This window comes from Notolepis coatsorum, assembly GCF_963971535.1.
Source record: "Notolepis coatsorum genome assembly, chromosome: 13".
NCBI classification, from domain to species: domain Eukaryota; kingdom Metazoa; phylum Chordata; class Actinopteri; order Aulopiformes; family Paralepididae; genus Notolepis; species Notolepis coatsorum.
The window spans coordinates 112,245,561-112,266,325 of NC_140177.1; the positions used below are offsets into that span (position 1 = coordinate 112,245,561).

Sequence of the window (20,765 nt, forward strand, 5' to 3'; positions counted from 1 at the left end):
AGTTTGATGGCAATCAGCGCGATATAAAAAATTCCAACTAGATGTACTTCTAGAAGTTACTACACGTCATCTGATGTTGACCGGATGGGCGAGGGGGCGTTTATAATTCCGTGGGCAGCGTTATACCAATCATCTAATGTGGGTCAAATGTTGATAATAGCAGTTAGTATCGAAGACGGTAACGTTACACGCTAAAACTCACCCCAGTCTCCTCGCGCCGTTGGGCGATCATCGTAGAGTAGAAATTGTATCATTATGGGATGGCGATTTACCCGGTCCATCTCCAGCTTGTATAATGGTATATACGTCCAAATCATGTTGTTTATCGAGTTATTGGCAATCGATCGCTATGTAGCGTGACGAGCCAGAGTCCCGGGACATGTACCGAGTGCCCGGAAGCAATACGGCCGTCCAGCAAAACCTCTACTGCGCTTCCTGTTAAGCGATTGCGCCGATCGGCCACCAGATGGCGCTCCTGAACCGCCAGAGAGCTCAGTGGGTCCTCCTGGTGGATCTCAGGCCAGTGGAGGGGAAATATGAATCAGATTCCAGATTTTTTAAATATTGATATTAAAGACGCTGTAAAGCGTCATCGGCAACTTGAGCATGGCCGGGAATGACGCTTTAACACGGCTCCTGGCAGCCAAAGTGTTAAGGGGCCCAGGGGGTGCAGACTGTTGTAGTTTGGTCAAATCAAGCTCATTTACATCATGCTCCAAAAAAAAAAAATTCCTGCCGAGCAGGCTGTGGAGCGGGGAGCGCTTGATGCACAAATGAAGCTGAGTGCTGAGCGAGCGGAGAGCGACTTGGGGGGGGGGCGGTAGAGAAATAGGAATTTTCCATTGGTTCTCCCAGCCCACGCGACCATATATACACAGCGGATTGACTAGTCTCCATTCAGAAAAGAGAAAAAACATTATCTAGATATTTCAAGATACTAGGAAATCTAACTAGAAGATAATATCCTGACTCGGTTTAAAAATATATATAATGCTTTGCTAAAGATGTCTAGTGTTACATGGGCGCGACACCCTGCTTTATAGGGTTAATGGCAGCAGTGGTTCAGTAAAGGTCTATTGATGGTAATACTGTACCTGTTGAATGAGCCTGAAGTCATGGCTAACCAGCATCATACCACCATCAAACGCGTTGATGGCTTCTGCCAGGGCATCGATGGTCTCGATGTCCAAGTGATTGGTGGGCTCGTCCAGGAACAGCATGTGGGGGGTCTGCCAGGCCAGCCAGGCGAAACACACTCGACATTTCTGACCGTCCGACAGGTTCCCGATCGGGTTCACCTGGGGGTTTAGAATCATGTTCCATTTGATGCAATGTGAAGAAAGTCTGGAGACACCAGTCATCGTTGGGACCCTTTTGTTCATTTTAATATATTGAAACAACTCGCCTGGCTAGCTACTAGGAGGATATGGACCGCAATGTCTCAAAGTAATCAAAAACAGATCATTGAAAGATTATTAAGTTTGTTGCCAAGTAATTGAGCGTCTCCAAGTAGTTTACATTTTACTGAATGTACTTTGGTGTTGTTGCACCAGTTTTTTCAAAGACCCCGAATTATAACTTAATCATAGCTTTCATTAGATGCAGGTTAAATATGGTATACAGGGAGGATGCTGATGAGGATTCACCACAGCTCTTATGGAACGGCAAATATCCTTTGATTTGCTAACCTGCTGTTTGCCAGTCAGTCCATAGCGGCCAATGATCTTTCTCATCTCTTCTTTCTCCTTGATTGCTGGGTAGCACTTCATCATGTACTCCAGGGGCGAGAGGTCCAGTTCTAGTTGCTCTGTTAGATGCTGGTGGCAGGAGATTAAGAGCAGGTCATTAACTGAAGATCTTACAACGCTAGGGTTGCAGGTTTAAATCAAGAGATTTTGAGAATTGTCACAACACACAAAACAATTTATTTAGTTCTTTTTCATAAAAGATATAGATGGATGCATTAAAACACTACTTTAACAGAGCCTACCTGGTGATATCTCCCGATTCTCAAGTGGGAGTTCTTGCGGATCATACCGTCAGATGGTTGAAGCTAAGGAAACAAAAACGGAGGTTTAGATAAGATAGCAGAAGACTGGGTGTGCAGGGCAGCTGCCTGGTGTGATTATGTGTAACTGGGAAAAAGTACACCTGGTGTGATTATGTGTAACTGGGAAAAAGTACATAAGTACTCAGTGCTCAGGGGAATAGAGCTTCACAGTCCGATAAGATACTATAAGATACAACATAAAAGTACAAGATAGTACAAGGTAAGTAGGTATGCCTACAGCAGAATTACACAAGGGAATACAGTGTATATATATACCGGAGACTGACTGTATATAAATATGAGAAAATAAATATACGAGTACTGAAGACACTAGCGGTATGAACAAAAACACTGGACAGTATATATATGAACAGAATAGACTGATATGACATGTTCTCACCTCTCCAGTGAGCAGTTTGAGCAGGGTGGATTTCCCAGCGCCATTGGGCCCCACAAGGGCCACTCGCGAGTCCAGGTCAATACCAAACTCAAGGTTCTTGTAAATATGAGGCTGCACAGTACAAAATAAAGAGTCCAGGTCAATATCAAATTCAAGGTTCTTGTATATATATGAGGCTGCACAGTACAAAATAACGAGGAACAATGTTAATAATCACTGTAAAAATACTTAAAAGAACACGTCGCCAACATTTGGGGAAATTAGCTTACAGTCTTCTCCAGAGAGACAAGAAGATAAGATACCAGTTTCCTCTCTGTGCGTACAGTAGAAAGCAGTCTGGCTGCATGTTAGCCTAGCTTAGCACAATGAATGGAAGCGGACATCACCGGTTAGCCTTCGGGAGAGGTGTTAGTTGGACAATGCCTAGGATAACTGGTCATGGCCGCTTCCATTCATTGTGCTAAGCTAGGCTAACGTGCAGCCAGATGGCTTTCTACTGTACGCAGAGAAAAAACTGGTGTCTATATTCTCGTCTCTCTGGAGAAGACAATAAACTAATCTCACAAAATGTTGGCGTGTTCCTCTAACACGGCTGTATTCCCATGAGGCCCCAGAGATCAAATTAATAAATACATTTAAAAAGATCATATATGCAATATGTAGTATCGCATGGTTAATATCAGGGTTGAGAAGGTTTAGTAAAAATTTACTAATTACCTACTTGAGATAGTAAATGGTAAGGTCAACTGAAATACTCACTCAGGAACATAATGAGATTACTTTCAGTTCATTTGCCTCAAAATTATTTGAATATGAAGCTTAGACCATTTCTTCCCATTAGATTTTATTGTACATTGACTGCAACTTCAATGTTGCAATGTTGTCATCGGTATCAACATCTACAGCATAGGTGTCAAACTCACGGCCCGCGGGCCAAATCCGGCCCGCCACGTCATTTGATGTGGCCCCCCAAGAGCTCAGGTAAAAAAAACATTTTTTTTTACATTAATATTGGGTTAAAAAATAGCAGTGTTAAAATAATTGTGGGTTAATGCGTTAATAAAGCTTTAACTTTGACAGCCTTAGTTATTACACATTCTTACAAATACATGTATGTTGAACATCTGAGGTAACAAAGGAAAAAAGCCAAAAGCACTTACTCCTCAGACATTCTTTGACAATTTTACAGCCCAAAATACAAAAAAGATCCAGGCGGAATAGGTAACAAAGGGTTGAAGAAATATTGTCTGAACTGTCAGATGCAAACTGGCTGTGTGACATAACCGAGCATCTCGCTCAATTGAATAAGAAGCTGTAGGGACGCAAACAAGTCCCACCCAAAACTTGACCAATATAGTTGTGAACTGAGACAACCCTTATTTAGTTATTTTTGAGTACAGTTACAGTTGTGTGTTCATGCAGACACATAATAGCAATTTCATTACGAATTGAAAATGGGGGACCCTGATGTAAACAAGTCGAAAGTCTTTCTCTGGTCTGCATCCCCTTAACAATTGTGTGTATTGAGCTGTACTGTACCCATTCTGCAATCTGTTAATTAAAGTTAATTAAACTATCTTCCATTAGTTGGATGTATGGCCTCTGCAAGGTTGTGTGCAGCCATTTGTTTTTGTAACATCTGCTACATCTGTCCCACGTGTTCTTTGCAGCTCACAGTTGTTAGTTCTGCCCCTCTTGACTGTGACAAAAAGGTTTTGAACAAACTTAATGTCATAGCTTGTATTTGATGATATTCTTCTTTGTTATTTACTTGAATGGTTTGATCATTGATTGGTGGAGTAATATGGGGTTCTGATAAACTAAAATTATTTGTTAAAATAACATAAGCTAACATATATTTTTACATTTATGCAAATGAATATGCAATATGTATAACTTGAATAAGTAATAAATACAGAAACACCATGTTTAACAATATGTAAATGTGTAGCTACATTTATTTTACATTACATTAACATTATATACGGTCTTTGGCCCTTTGAGGGCAACCATAATGCTGATGTGGCCCTCTGTGAAAATTAGTTTGACACCCCTGATCTACAGGCATGACCAACAATTATTTCAAATAATTCAGAATGATGTCTATAATCTTACAATGTCTTTTATTAACCCATTAAAATATGTGTAGACTATAATTAGACACGTCTGTTTACAGTAAACCCCATTATTACATTTGTAAACCATTTTTGAAGTTATTACCATTATGGTGTTTTCTGTTAAATTTAGCATAATAAAAATATATACACACGTATATATTTTTTTAAACTAAAGTTATTTCTCACCTCTGGTTAATGCAAACTATTGTCTGTATAGAGGTCCGAAACATATTCTTAGATGAGGTTGGATGGTTGGTTGTGTGCGTGAGTGAGAGAGAGTGTTCCCAGGTGTCATGCTTACTTTGTCATCAGCATACCGGAAGCTGACATTCTGGACCATGATGACAGGAGGAGGGATCTTCCCACAGGGAGGAAAACAAAATGACAGCGTCTGAAGAGGATAGGTGAGGAGAAAAAGAGTTGAAACAATGAGCCACCAGGAAACCACTCATTTTTCACAATTAAACATTATTTCCTAACAAAATTCTGGATAAAATTATACATACACGTTACCTAAAATGTGATTTTTCCATACGCAAGCAGATAGTCATTGTATTAGGTGTGGGGGGTAAAATCTATAGTGTTTTATTCTGATATTCTGCGTGCCAATATTATATCGATACACTGACACCAAGTATCAATATTGACAAAGTATGAATATTTATTTATAATATATACAGGGATTAAAGCAAAAAAAATCTCCTTGACTGAATTTCTCTCAGGCCAAGTCATATTCTTATTTTAACCTCCACTGTGTGTATATATATATATATTAAATTTTTTTGTAATAGCGTTAGCGTTTTAACACTGATTGCCGGAAAACGCTTTTTCACGTCATTCAGAGCCATGCTAAAGGTGCCGAGGACGCCGTAACTCATCTTTGATATCAATATTTAAAAAATCTGTGATCGAAATCATATTTTCTTTCCGGAGCCCTGAGATGTGCTGGTGGGTTCCCACCAACTGTCTAACGGTTCGAGAGCGCCATCTGGTGGCCGATCGGCAGATCGGCCAAGAGGGAGGGGCACCCCAAACAGGAAGTGCTCATCCATATGAGCTCCGGGCACTCGCGTCCGGTAGCCGGACTCCATCTCAACACACTGGATGATCAATCGCTCGCCCTAACTCAATAAACAACGTTATTTGGACGTATATAGTATTATACAAGCTGGAAATGGTTCATCAGGATAAACATCCCATAATCGAAAACGGTCTACACCACGCTGATCGTCCAACGGCGCGAGGAAGATACGGTAAGATTCAGCGTTATTTTTGAACGTGTTCCATATAAACTGTTATGATGAACATATGACCCACACTAGATGAATGATATAACGCTGCCCACGGAATTATAAACGATCCCCCGCCCATCCGGTCATCATCAGATCATACGTAGATCATTCTAGAAGTACGTCCAATTGAAATTTTTTATATCGCCCCGATTGCCATCAAACTGTATTTCATCATCAATATAATGCATTTGGGGCTATATATCACGTTCTGGAGAAAGCTGCAGAAAGAGATGAAAACATACTTATACATTAGACCATACTTTACTATGAATATGTGAATGAAAAAGTTTAACGTTGCTACACAATGAACAATACATATAGGACTTTGAATGGGCCCTAATAATGGCAATGTAGCAATAGAATTTAAAAAGTTATAGCCATGCAAAGAAGGGGTACTTCTCCATAGACAAATAGAGCTGGCAATCTATGGTATATCATGAATTTAACCCATGGCAATCAAAGTGTTAAGGGAGCCTACTTGTTTCGGTTTAGTCGATAATCCAATTTACAGTTACCCGCCCCCCACATGTACAGTCCCCCCACCCTCCACCCAACCTACTCCAATGTACAGTTTCTTCGTCAAATGTATATACTCTTTTTTAGACTCTTATTGTATCACAAACAATACTGTATTTGTAAATCTTGTATGTCATAAATGTATAGATGTAGCACTGCAGTACTGTCTATCTGTATGTCATATATGTAGGGATGGGTACCGAATTCGGTACTTTTGAGGTACCGAACCGAAACACGTAGGTACTACCGAGTATCGAATCAAGTGAGAAACCGAAAAAAGTTTTTTTTTTTTACTTTTTTTTTCTCACGTTCACACGCACAATATATGCTTACCTAGGATTTGACTTGATTCAACAACAAAGCAGTCGGAGCAATGACAAGCCGAAAACTGTCGAAATTGTAGTTATTTGAAGTTTGGATTTTTTTTTTTTTCGACTGCGGTAGGTAAATTAAATTTCTTGAGACTAAAGTACCTAAAAAAAGGTACCGTTGGGTACCGGTATCGATTCACAGGTACCGGTTCAAATGTGAAGGTACCCATCCCGACATATATGTTATGATGAATTGAAAATGGGGGACCCTGATATAAACAAGACGAAAGTCTCTCTGGTCTGCATCCCCTTAACAATTGTGTGTATTGAGCTGTACTGTATTGTACCAATCAATCAATATTTAACAGATTGCAGAATGGGTACATACAGTACGGCTCAATACACACAATTGTTAAGGGGATGCAGACCAGAGAAAGATGTTTGTCTTGTTTACATCAGGGTACCCCCATTTTCAATTCATAGTGACATTTATGACAGACAACATTTATGGCATAGGGACATACATGACATACTACAGGTATATAGTAATGTTACATTTGTGACATACGATATGCAAATATACAGTACTGTTACCCAGAGATGCGAACAGAAAATATATACATATGATGGGGAGGAGACTGTACATTAGGAGGGGGTGGGTGGGTGCTAGAAAGAATATACATACAGTGGGGAGAAAATATATACATACGGTGGGGAGGAGACAGTCTACAGATACACCTGTGATGTTGCTACGGAGTTAAGCTAATAAAGGATACTCACAACCACAGCAGAGGACTCACGTATTTGTACTGTGAAGTAACACGACAATGACAAATGTGTTGTTTGTTTTTCTTTTTGACATAGTTGCGGAACACGGAACAAGTTAACAACTCACCACTACAGCCCGCAGTAGCCTAGCCAGTCTCTTGAAACACCGCTATCTTCAAACTTCCATTCCTCTCGAAACGTATTAGGTGGTGCCGCTCATCCTTCGTCCGAGAACACCGCGGTGGTTTTTTTTAGCGACTGGCTTACTCCTTCCTTTAACGTTATTATGCTAACGTTAGCTAATCGGTATAGCAGGCGTGCGTAACGTTAGTGCAATTACATTTTCATATAACAGGCTGACCGACTCCGGTAGAGCCGTCGCGCCTCCACTAACCACTCCACTAACCACTAAAATGTGTCCATAAATCCATTTATTTAGATCCAACAGTCTGAATGTATCTTGCGATTATTATACATTTTCGACGACGAACTATTAGCGTAATCCTGTCTCTCGAGTCGCTGCGTGCATCCTGCCATTATTGCTCGCCATGACTCTGCTTGGCGCGTCCCCGGTAGAAAAAAAAATACCATTTTTCATGATATTTGACACATCCGATTGGCTCAATTTAGTTTCAATCTGTATGCATCTACAAATCATTATACCAGGTAGCCAATTGACGGGAAATCAGTCAAGACTCCGAATCAAATTGACGGAACTCTGAATCAAATTGACAGAAATCCGTCCCAAGACGGAATGCTTTAATGCCTGTATATATTAATTAATTTATATATTAAAAAGGGTAATAAATTGGGGCGGCTACGTGGCGTAGTGGGCAAGGCGCTCGCCACGAAATCTGGAGACGCTGGGCTTGCCTGTTCGAGCCCAGCGCTCCACATTTGCCTTCAGTTTAGCTGGTCGTCCGTACTAATACACATTGGCCGTATTAGGGGGTGGGAAACTGATGGGTGGGGATCGGGCGTTGTGGACAGAGACTCCTACAGGTCGGTTGGTGCGCCTGCGCAGTAGAATCAGGAAGTGTCGGGGGCAGCGTGAGCCTCCCACGCGTTACTCCTCGCCACTGAGAGATCGAGCTGCGCAGGTGAAAAGATGCGACTGCTGTTACCTCAAGTACCGGAGGGGACTTGTGCTATGTATGACTTAGTCCACATTGCAGCCGGCTTGTGGGAGGCAAGAAACATGCTGATATTATAGTATATAGCATCGTGGAGCCTCTGGTGATCCCACCCTTTCTGAAAAAAGCCCTAATACTTTAAACCTATGTGGGGCTCTTTTGGACGTGCTGCTTAGATCAGATAAACGCTTCGGTCTAGTTTTTGTCAACGCACCCCGGCACTGAGCATACTGCTCGGCAGGGGCACTACAATTCGGCCTTTTGTTTACATCATTTCACAGCAGCACCCCCAGTAAGGCCCTATAATAGACCATCAAATCTCAATATGATTGCTTGATTAGGGGGAGTGCAAGGCCCCACACAAAATTATTGAAAATCTTACCTAGCGTAACTCCCAAAATAATTACTAGAAAATCACATATTGTCGCTTTAAGCACACACACTGGTGCATGGCAAAGTGATAATGACATGAGCTCCTGTGCTATTTGTAAAATGAGTCATACGACAGAACAGCAACACATTCTTTATATGATTAGATGGCAAAGTAAAGCCTTGTATACATGCAACCAAGATTCATCCACATGCCAAGCATATTTATATATATTTAATAATAAAAAAAAAAATATTTTTTAAAAGGCCCGACCGACTGACTCACCTTGTCATCTACAGGACGCTCAGTCAGTCCCGACGCCACCATCTTCTGTAAAGTCTTCTCTTTGCTCTGTGCCTGGCGGGCCAGCTTGGCCGAGCCGTGACCAAACCGAGCTATGTAGTTCTGTTGACAAGATAAATTCAAATGAAGGCTTGACCTTATTCTACAAGCAAAAACAACAAGCGAAGAGAAAATATAATATGCTGGTATTAAAATGGCTTCTCCGTTCTCCTTCTACACATCACTGCCAGAGCACTGAAGGCCCGTGGCATTCGATTTCAACATCTATGGAACAGATGGGACATTACCTTCATGTGTGTAATCTGGTCTTGTTCCCAGTTGAACCTCTTCATCTGGTTCTCTTCCAGCTCCTCTCGGGTCTTCACATACTGGTCATAATTTCCCTGTGGGGGCATCAACCAAAAGTCATTTTCTAAACCTAGATCCCATTAACCTTAGGGCTGGGTATGGCGATACCGGTGCAGATACCAAAACGATACTTATTCAAATACCTTACTTTGCAGAGTCATGTGCGTTGTGTGTGTGCCAATTGGAGGCGTTACATTTTAGATTGTGGTTGAATGAACAGAAGACATTTTATATCTTGGAACAAACATGTATATTCACTCAGAAACTGATTAGATTAGCTACTTGGGTATCAATTTGGTATTGAATGACGCATTTTTCTATACGATAGCATTGAAGCAATTCGATAGATCATAAAAGTATTGAATTTTGATATGCATTCCTAATTTATCCTTCAACACTTTAGTCTCATTTCATAAAAAGCAGCAATTGTTTTCTGTAAAAGGATACCGAACTATCAAAATACACTGAAATTGCTTTACTGCGGTCATATTAAGAGATACTGAACTAGATTTGCGTGTCTTCCGACACAATTTAGCTGCATCAAGTTGCACATGGCAACACTTGCTTTTCTAGGTCGCTTCAGTTAAAAGGAACATGCCAACATTTTGGGAAATTAGCTTACGGTCTTCTCCAGAGAGAGATAAGAAGATGGATACCAGTTTCCTCTCTGTGCGTTCAGTAGAAAGCTATCTGACTGCATGTTAGCCTAGTTTAGCACAATGAATGGAAGCGGAACGTGCTGGTTAGCCTAGGCATTGTCCAACTAACACCTCTCCCGAAGGCTAACCGGCACTGTCCGCTTCCATTCATTGTGCTAAGCTAATTTCCCCAAAAATGTTGGCGTGTTTCAGAAAACCCCTCTAATTTTTTCACAATTAAAACATTCTTTCCTTCCTTAAAAAGGACACTGAACAAAAACCTGGATTAAATGATACATACACATTACCTAAAACGCGATTTTCCCATACACAAGCAGATATTGTGATAGTGTATTAGGGGTGGGGTAAAATCTAGTGTTTTATTCGGATATTCTGCCACTGACGCCAAGTATCAATCATTTAAATATATATTAATTTAGCTTGGCAATCCCATTTTGCTGCAATAAAAAATATTGGAGTGAGGTAAACGGACTGAAAACATTTATCTAATTAAAGATATTTTTATTACAGATGTTGACAAAGTTATGTTGGGGACATAACTTGCAGTTGAAAAAGGGTAATAAAACGCAATATGGCGATATTATAGTATATAGTATCGTGGAGACTGTTTCAAGTTTCAAGTTCAAGTTTCTTTAATAGTTGTCATACAGAAGTACAGAATACTTTCATACAAAATGCTTCTTACTGTTACGCTCCAGAGACTGTGCTAGACAAGATAGTATCAAACAACATAGTATAGCATGTAATTTAGAAGAAGAAAATGAGGTCACAGTGTTCGGTATAGACATATGTACAATGTTCTGAGTTACCATATAATATACAATACTATGCAGTGTACTAATGTACAGTACTATATAGTGCAAAGCAGAAATGGGATGAGGTACAATTTAGGTACAATTTACAGTAAGGTGTACGAGTTGTAGTGCAATCCTTCATCAATAAATATAAAGTGTGGGGAGTGGGTGCTACAGTGTTTGTTTAAAGTGGGTGTGTGCTATAAAGTGTGTGGAGTGGGTGCTACAGTGTGTTTGTTTAAAGTGAGTGTGTGCGTGTGGATGTGTGTGCTATGTGCGTTTGGTGGTTGTTGTTGTGTAGTGTTCATTGTTCGTTTAGCAGCCTGATGGCCTGGGGATAGAAGCTTCTTCTGAGTCTTTCTGTGCTCGCCTTGAGACTCGGTATCGCTTGCCTGACCGCAGCAGTTCAAAGAGGCAGTTGTTCGGGTGACTGGAGTCTTTAATGATTCTCTTAGCCTTGCCCTTGCAACGCTTGTTGTAAATGTTCTGGAGGGTGGGGAGCCCCCCTCCAATTGTGCGTTCGGCTGAACGTGTCACTCTTTGTAGTCTGCTTCGGTCTTGTGCAGTGCTATTCCCAAACCAGGAGGTGATGTTGCCAGTCAAGATGCTCTCTATTGTACATGAGTAGAAGTTCTTAAGGATCTTCTGACTGACTTGGAACTTCCTTAGGCGCCTGAGGAAGTAGAGGCGTTGTCGTGCCTTCTTCACAACACTGTCAATGTGTGTGGTCCATGTCAAGTCCTCGGATATGTAGGCTCCGAGGTACTTAAAGCTGTTGACTCTCTCAACTGGTGCCCCGTCGATGCTGAGGGGGCTGTAGTCCTTGACCCCCGACCTCCTGAAGTCCACAATCATCTCCTTTGTTTTGCTGACGTTCAGGGAGAGGCTGTTTTCCTGGCACCATCCCGCCAGGACCTTGACCTCTTCCAGGTAGGCCCTCTCGTCGTTGGCAGAGATCAGGCCCACCACCACTGTGTCGTCAGCAAATTTGATGATTGTATTGCTACTCCGCTGAGCCACACAGTCGTGTGTGTACAGGGAGTAGAGGAGGGGACTCAGAACACAGCCCTGGGGGGTATGTTGAGGGTGATGGATGAGGAGGTGCAGTTGCCTGCTCTCACCACCTGGGGTCTGCCAGTCAGGAAGTCCAAGACCCACTGGCAGAGGTCATAGTTCAAGCCCAGGTCCCTGAGCTTGGCTATGAGTATGGAGGGGACTATGGTATTGAATGCCGAGCTGTAGTCGATGAATAGCATTCTCACATAGTTCCCCTGCCTCTTGTCCAGGTGTGATGCTGCTGTGTGCAGCACATGGGCTATGGCATCCTCCGTGGACCTGTTGGGGCGGTATGCAAATTGCAGGGGGTCCATGTTGATGGGGAGGGAGGAGCAGATGTAGCCCTTTACTAGCTTCTCAAAGCACTTCATGGCTATGGAGGTGAGAGCTACAGGGCGGTAGTCGTTGAGGCAAGCAGGCTTGGATTTTTTGGGTACAGGGATAATAGTGGACTTCTTCAGGCAGGTGGGGATGACAGCCTGTTCTAAGGACAGGTTAAATATGTCAGTGAATACTGGGGCCAGTTGGTCGGCACAGACTTTTAGGACGCGGCCGGGGATGCCGTCCGGACCTGCTGCCTTCCTGATATTCACTTTTTTAAAGGTCCGCCTCACCTCATGCTCTGTTACCCTGAACACTGGGTCTCCATCAGCAGCCGACCCCCCCCCCCCCCATTGCCGTGGCTTGTGGGCTGGTGTTGTTATTACCAGCATCAAACCTTGCATAGAAGGTATTGAGGTCATTTGCTAAGGAGATGTCACTGTTCAGTTTGAGGGAGGCGCCTTTGTAGTCCATCATCGTTTTGAGCCCCTGCCACATAGCTCTAGAGTCAGCTTGTTCAAACTGGAGTTCAATTTTATCCCTGTAGCGCCGTTTGGCCTCTGTCACTGTCCTCCTTACGTTGTATCGCGCCACCTTGTGGTCATTCATGTTGCCTGCCACTAGGCCGTTGTTGTATGCTTTGGTGCGCTCTCTCAGAGCTTCACGGACGGATTTGTCTACCCAGGGTTTTTGATTTGGGTAAACTCTCATTTTGGTAGTGGGGATTGTTTCTTCCACCAAAGTACAAACATAGTCCAGCACTGTCTCCGTGTAGACATTAATGTTATCTGTGTCGCGGAACACGTTCCAGTCTGTGCAGTCAAACGCAGCCTGGAGCGTCTCCTCTGACGTCAAATCCCATTTCTGCACCTCTCGCGAGACTACAGGAGTACTTTTGATTCTCTGTTTGTACTTTGGTGAAAGAAAAATGGACGCGTGATCTGATTTACCAAAGCCACTATCAGAATGAGCCTTGTAGCCACCTTTAAATTGCGTGTAACAGTGATCTAGGATGTTACCGCCTCTGGTGTTGCAAGTCACATGCTGATAGAAGTCAGGTAATATCTTTCTCAGATTGGCGCTATTGAAATCACCCAGCACTAAAATGGCGGCGTTAACGTTCGCCGCTTGTATTCTATTTACCTCGTCGTGGAGTCTGGAGAGCGCGACGTTGTTACTGGCTTGCGGTGGAATATACACTCCGATCAGGACGATCGCCGTTAACTCCCTCGGGAGGAAGAAAGGACGACACTTGATGGTTATATATTCCAGGTCTGGGCAGCAGTGGTTGGATAATTCCTTCACGTTAGTTGGATCGCTCCAATTGTTGTTAAACATGAAGGCTATTCCACCTCCCCGCTGTTTACCGGACTCTGCTGTACGATCCTTGCGGTGGATAAAGAAGTGTTCGGCCGGTTGGATTGCGTGGTCTGGTACGTCCGGCGTCAGCCACGTTTCGGTGAAGCAGAGAACGTTGCAGTCCCTAACGTCTCTTTGGTATTGAATCCTTGCTCGGATATCGTCCAGTTTATTGTCAATTGATTGTACATTGGCTAGCAATATACTGGGTAATGGCGTTCGGTGGCGTCTGGATCTCAGCCTGTTACGGATCCCAGCTCTCTTCCCACGCCGTCTGGTTCCTTTGTTCCTGGGAGGATCTGGTCCCATTTTCCTGAGAATCTCCTCAGGCCATTGTTGCGGTTCGGAAAGCTGGTCCAGTGAGTAATCCAATCGGTAAGTTTCCCGTAATCCGATGTCTATAAGTGACTGACGGTCATACACATTAAATGCACCTACTGTTGGTACAGACAAAACTCTTAAAACTATAAATATTAACAAAAGTAAGCACAGTCTCGACGGAGCGAACAGAAAGGCAGCCGGTCGGAGCAGCGCCATTCTATCTTGTATAGGGGTGATCCCACCCCTATAGTATATGATCAGAAACATTTCCTGAATATGATACTGTATATATTTTCCCCAGCCCTATTTTAGCACAGCAAACCTGTGTGGGGCTCTTTTGGACATGCTGCTTAGATCAGATAAACGCTTCGGTCTAGTTTTTGTCAACGCACCCCGGCACTGAGCATATTGCTCAGCAGGGGCACTACAATTCGGCCTTTTGTTTACATCATTTCACAGCAGCACCCTCGGTAAGGCCCTATAATAGACCATCAAATATGATTGATTAAATATGATTGCTTGATAGGAGTGCAAGGCCCCACATTGAAAATCCCACACAAAATGTCATTATTACAACACTTTGCTTCGTCACTTCAGTTAATGCAGGCAATAGGTTAAAGCAGTGGTGCCCAACCAGTCGATCGCGATCGACTGGTAGATCGCGGGCTGATTTCAAGTAGATCTTGATTAATAAAATTTGATTATTTAAAATTAAAAAAAAAAAAAATTAAAAAAAATTGCTAAATCAACTCTTCCTCTCCTTGTTAACTACAGCAATACTGTTTGTTATTTAAGATGAGGTCGGACTCGGCACCGACAGATTTGTGTTCATTATGCTGCTTTTATAAAGCCTCAAATGACGGCTTACAATATACAATTTTGGCTGGTAGCTCTCGGGCTAGGTGGTAAATAAAAAAGTAGATCTTGGTTCAAAAAAGGTTGGCCACCCCTGTGTTAAAGCATTATGCAGACTTACCGTACTTTTCCCACTATAAGCCGCACCTGACTATAAGCCGCAGCAGCTAAATTGAATGATGTATACATATATAAGCCGCACTGGACTATAAGCCGCAGGTGTTTTAATGTTTAATTACCATATGTAATTAGCATTGGGACACAATACTGTCGGACAAATAACAAGCATTAACTCATTTACAAGTTGTATTAAGTTTAGCAAATAAGGGAACAGATAAATAACATTTCAATGCAGTCAAAAAAGCAATATTTAGATGTTTACATTTTCGAGTTTGGTCACGTTGAGTCACATATAAGCCGCACCGTTATATAAGCCGCAGGGTCAAAAAATGGGGAAAAAAGCCGCGGCTTATATTCCGAAAAGTACGGTAGTCAAAATGCCAGTCTACCAGTTAGCGCTGTACCGCAAATGATGCGTTTGGCCTGCTTGCCTTGTGTTACTCGTTTCCATATTTTGATCCGTTAAGACAGCATTCACTGCTCATGTCAATTTCCCAAATGCTTGCTACGCACACATGCAGAGCGCTATGAATGCTCACACCCCCGCAACCACCACAAAGAACTAGAAAACATGAACCATGGAAGTTTGTCTTTGCTTTAAGCCTGACCTGTTCAAGTGTCAAAGAGCCATGAAACTGAGGAATTGAAAACTGCCCATCGCTCATTCTTACCGTGTAGTTTTTCAGCTTGCGTTTGTGCAAGTGGATGATGTTTGTGCATACGCCGTTGAGGAAGTCTTGGGAATGAGATATCAGGACCAGGATACGCTTGAATCTGGTGAGTTGGAAAAATAATTGCAGCACTTTAGGGCAGTCAAAAAAAAAGCTGCCATAGGTAATGTCTGGAGAATATTAAGAATCACAGTGCAGGTTTTTAAAGACATAAATGAAAAGTAATTCTAGATTAAGTTTGTTTTTCTCAGTGGCCATATCCAACACAGCCTCATTGTTCTACTCTGTGAAAATGGTGATCCAGGGACCGCCATCACTCACTTCCCCAAACTAACATGAAATGGACAACCCATTTCACCAAAGATGGACAAACTATTTCCATATTGCCCAGCCCTATTTTGGCCTATAAAACCTGTGTGGGGCTCTTTTGGACATGCTGCTTAGATCAGATAAACGCTTCGGTCTAGTTTTTGTCAATGCACCCGAGCACTGAGCACATAGTGCCTGGCAGGGGCACTACAATTCGGCCTTTTGTTCACATCATTTCACAGCAGCAACCACAGTATAATTAGCATAATCCGATATATTGATTTCTCTTCTCTTTATTAAAATGCTATATTAATTATTATAGGACTGCTGTAGTGTATTAGTCATGTTTACGCCATCACGATAATGACATTAACTTGATAATTTAGCTGACCTCAATATTGCCCATTGTGTTTGTTTACATACGAATGTCAAACTGATCTGTCCTTTGTGTCAGAGGTGGGCCTTGGGCAACACCACACAGCCTGTGCCTCACACACAAAAGTAAAAAGTAGATTACATTAATGTAACCGCTTTGTGGTAAATTCTTAATATAAACATTAACATAATGCACCAGGTTAAGGCCACATGTACAATATACAGCCTTACCGTCACAAATTTTACCCAGGGTTAGCTATTTGAATATCGACAGTGTTTAGCTTGCTAGCAGCCGGTTCGCTCCAGGACAATGTCAATATTATTTTCTCCAAAAGATTGCAGGCTAAGTTTACTCCCATAATTACCCATTAATTACCTAGACTGTGGCGGCCCGCCACAGTTGTATAATGAACCCAATTCTTTTTTATTAATTTTTATTATTACAATTTTTTTATATATATAAAGTTTGCCAATAGGGATAGTAGTCGTAATAGTAATCCACTATTTTTTTTTTTTTTTTTTTACTTTTGCTTAATTTCTTTGATGGCTCAATGTATGCTCTAGTCCAGTGGTTCCCAAACCTCTCCTCGAGACACCCCAGCCGTTCCATGTATTTGTTAAATTCCACCACCAGCACACCTTGATTCAACTAATAAAGGGCTAGTTAAGTTGAATCAGGTGTGCTGGTGGTGGAATTTAACAAATACATTGAACGGCTGGGGTGCTTCGAGGAGAGGATTGGGAAGCACTAGTCTAGTCGATTTTGTGTTTTGAGCACAAAGTTCATCATAGATCTAGCCTCTTTATTTTGCTCTCAAAGTGCACCAGATTGATGCATTTAACTTGAAAATGTACAAAAAAAAATAACGTTTCGGGGGGCATGCCCCCGGACCCCCCTAGAGGGTCGGAGGTTCACCCCCCATAGTCTCTGAAAATCCTGTGGGAAACACTGATAGCCATGAGCGGCCCCGACCTGGGAAAGGGGATGGCCGATTGTTTACCATACAGAGGTTACTTACACCAATAATGTATTGATAGCATTATTATTATTATTATTATACTGCATGTGTACCATTTAATAATCACCCTAACAGGGTTCCCATTCGTTTTTACGTATTTTTTTGACGTTTTTCTTGACAATCAAGGATAGCACTCAGCACTCTCATAAACAGTCATATCAATAATTTACTGGTAGACCTAGAAATTACATTAAACTCCAGTTTTAGTCATCCTTTTTAACACTGCAGGGTTCATGATGACGTGTCTTCATTACAGGTGACTGCTACACCCATCACAAATTGTATGTTTTGTAGTCATTATGTTTAGGATTTTACAGCACAGCACTTCAAAAACAAGGAGAATAAGCATGAGCTTGGCCTTGGAGTGTGGGCCACTGAGTGAGGGGCTAAAACACAATTACGGCTCAGCCCCATCCCTTTCCTCACTACAGGAACGCCACGAAAACTAAACCGATTTCTCCGTTGTGCCTGAGCATTTCCAGGGTTAGTTTAGCTTAATTAACGTTACATAAGGATTTTACCGCGTAGTGGGCATACATACAGGAAAGGGCGAGGATGCAAAGCATGTTAGACACATTGGACCCGCTGTGCGCAGACTTTTCACTGCACATAGAAATAGCTCGATTCACAAGAGGTCTGCGTCTATGACAATTGCGCGTCATTGAAGGTCTGTGCTCGTCTGTGTATGACAATTGCGCGTCATTGAAGGTCCACGGGGCGTGTCTTAATCCATCAGCTCTCAAGGTACGTAAATGTGGCACCAATTGATCTAACGTGAATCGGTAATATCGATGTAATTCGGTCGGTTCGCTTAAAGGTACAGAGTTCAGTACTCAACCCTAGTCATTTTAGTATATTTTCCATGATTAGAAAGATAGTCTCTGAATTTCAAGGTTTTCCAGGACGAGTGGGAATCCTGCCTAAGGTCGCTTTCACACAGGGGCTGTTTGGTCCGGACTTTCGGACCAGAATTTGATAGTCCGGTTTTTCGGGTCTGTGTGAATGCGCGTCGAACTCGGTCCGCGGACCAAGCAGGCGAACTCTAGTCCGCCTGAAAACGTAGGTCTCGGTTCGGCTTCAGCGGACCAAATATAAGAAGTGATTATTATTACCACTGCAAAACAAGCACAATCTCTCCATCTATCTATCTATCTATCTATCTATCTATCTAACTGTGCATCTTGGGAAGAAGGAAGAAACACGCGGCTTATTATTATTACCGAGGCGCACGGCATTAATAATGGATCAATGCCACGTCAATACCATTATTATTATTATATTATTATTATTGGTCTACAAGTTGTTTAGCGAGAGGATGGTGGTAATGTGCTTCAATAGAACAATGGATCAATGCCATGTCAAAACTCGCTCCGCTGATCTGGACGGCTCGCAGACAGCACACACAGACACACACACGCGCGCGCGCACACAGGCTTGCAGCCACACACACATTTCCACTGTCCAATAGACAAGCGCCCTTTTCGACCGCGTGACATTGTTCAGAAGGTCTCGGTCCGCTGACAGATTTCTCTATGTGAACGCAGGCGAACCAAATGAAGAATGCAACAATGTTGCAACTTCACCCCCAGAACCGCACCGAGTCCACCAAAACTATATGTGAAAGCGACCTAAGGAAGAGTCAGTAATAGCTCCACTTAATTTGTGGAAAATATTTCGAATGGGTGTGGCTATGTGTACGGTAATGCTGATTTGAAGCTGGAGTGCGTATTTGACCAGTAGCTTGGCTGGAACCACCGATTGTATAACATTGTTTAGAATTGCCATAGGCCATAAAACCAGTCAAGCCTTTGACCGTTTTAACTGAACGTTTAGAAAGAAAACTTTGTTGACTCATCTTCAAACTTGCACACATGACACTTACTGACTAAGCTCCTCTTCCAGCCACACACAGGCATCTAGATCCAGGTGGTTGGTGGGCTCATCCAGCAGCAACATGAAGGGTTTGAGGAACAATGCCCTGTAGAGACGGGGAGGGAGTTAAATTCATTGCATGTGGGGCGCCCCAGTGGCGAGCCGCGGCACGGCCGACCCGGGTTCGAATCCCGAACCTGTCGTTATTTGCCGTATGTCTTCCCCCCACTCTGTCTCCCATTCCTCCTCTATCTCTCTTTACTGGACTGCCCAGTAGAAATAAAGCGATAAACGCTAAAAAATAAACCTTTAAAAAAAAGATTCATTGCATGTACATATTATTCTGGGTATCTGCAGGTTTCAACAAGTTAAATTTAAGACCATTTTAATACCAATTTTTTCAAGACCCTGCAGATACCCTGTTATTGCATCAGGTATTTCAGAAGGGGTGAAAGGCTGTCCTTCAATTCTGATGCAAATGGAGAGGGGGAGAGCAAGATAGCCGCTTGGATCAGATCAACGCTTCGGTCCATTTTTGTCACTGCGCCCTCACACTGTGAACATACTGCTGGGTGAGAGCGCTTCATTCGGCCTTTCGTTTCATCACTTCCAAACATTTCTAAACAGGCTCTCAAGACATTCAGAAGAATTACATTAGTACGTTTTGAAAATCCTTCAACAGTCGACATGAACTGCACGGCCCAAAAATACAAAGAAACATCACTCATCTCAAAACCTAAAGCGGACTTATATGGTTCCACACAGAGACCGACCTTGCCAGTGCGACACGCATACGCCAGCCTCCACTGAAGTCCTTGAGCTGCTGGTGCTGCATGTCCTTGGTGAAGCCCAGGCCATGGAGGATGCGAGAGGCACGAACTTCCGCCTTGTCTGCGTCCAGCTCCTCTAGACGCTCATACAGCTCCATCAGCTTCTCACACTCCGCTAAAACACAAGAGAGGATGAGGAAAGATTGGTAAAACGCAAAAGAGGATGAGGACAGGTTGCTAAAACAAACGAGGGGATGAGGACAGGTTGCTAAAACATGAGATTGAGCATCAAAATATATTTTATTTTAACAGCACTTTTGCGAGCGTCTAGCGGCTGCCTTTTTCGCCAAACATATATAACGTCCTAAAGATCCATTTGTTGCCATTCTAACGCCACCACACTCGACCAAATCCGTGCCTCGGTTCTCGAGTTACATGTTGATATGTCAGATGACCACCCCGGACTCCAGAACTGCCAATCATCCACTGATGGTGAAAATGATGGTGAGCGTTGTAGCCAACGAGTGTACGGTTCCAACGACACCCCACGTGGGGGTACGCATAAGGGAACTAGGTGAAAGTTGACGAGCGAAAAGAGAGCGATTCAGTTTTCAGAACATGCAGTGGATGAGGAAATGGATTTTGGAAAGCTTTTT

The 20,765-nt window shown here is 42.7% G+C and overlaps 1 protein-coding gene across 1 annotated transcript in view; it reads right to left on the bottom strand.

Moving 5' to 3' along the window:
* Window positions 1-20,765, bottom strand: part of abcf2a (ATP-binding cassette, sub-family F (GCN20), member 2a) — a 54,104-nt gene that overhangs the window by 12,321 nt on the left and 21,018 nt on the right. The window contains exons 5-14 of the mRNA XM_084327889.1: window positions 20,113-20,284; window positions 19,350-19,445; window positions 15,765-15,867; window positions 9,548-9,643; window positions 9,243-9,362; window positions 4,869-4,958; window positions 2,451-2,561; window positions 1,991-2,053; window positions 1,689-1,817; window positions 1,095-1,298 (exon numbers count right to left, since the gene is read on the bottom strand). Of these exons, the coding sequence (XP_084184015.1) occupies window positions 1,095-1,298; window positions 1,689-1,817; window positions 1,991-2,053; window positions 2,451-2,561; window positions 4,869-4,958; window positions 9,243-9,362; window positions 9,548-9,643; window positions 15,765-15,867; window positions 19,350-19,445; window positions 20,113-20,284 (1,184 nt within the window). The remainder of the gene's footprint in view (window positions 1-1,094; window positions 1,299-1,688; window positions 1,818-1,990; window positions 2,054-2,450; window positions 2,562-4,868; window positions 4,959-9,242; window positions 9,363-9,547; window positions 9,644-15,764; window positions 15,868-19,349; window positions 19,446-20,112; window positions 20,285-20,765) is intronic.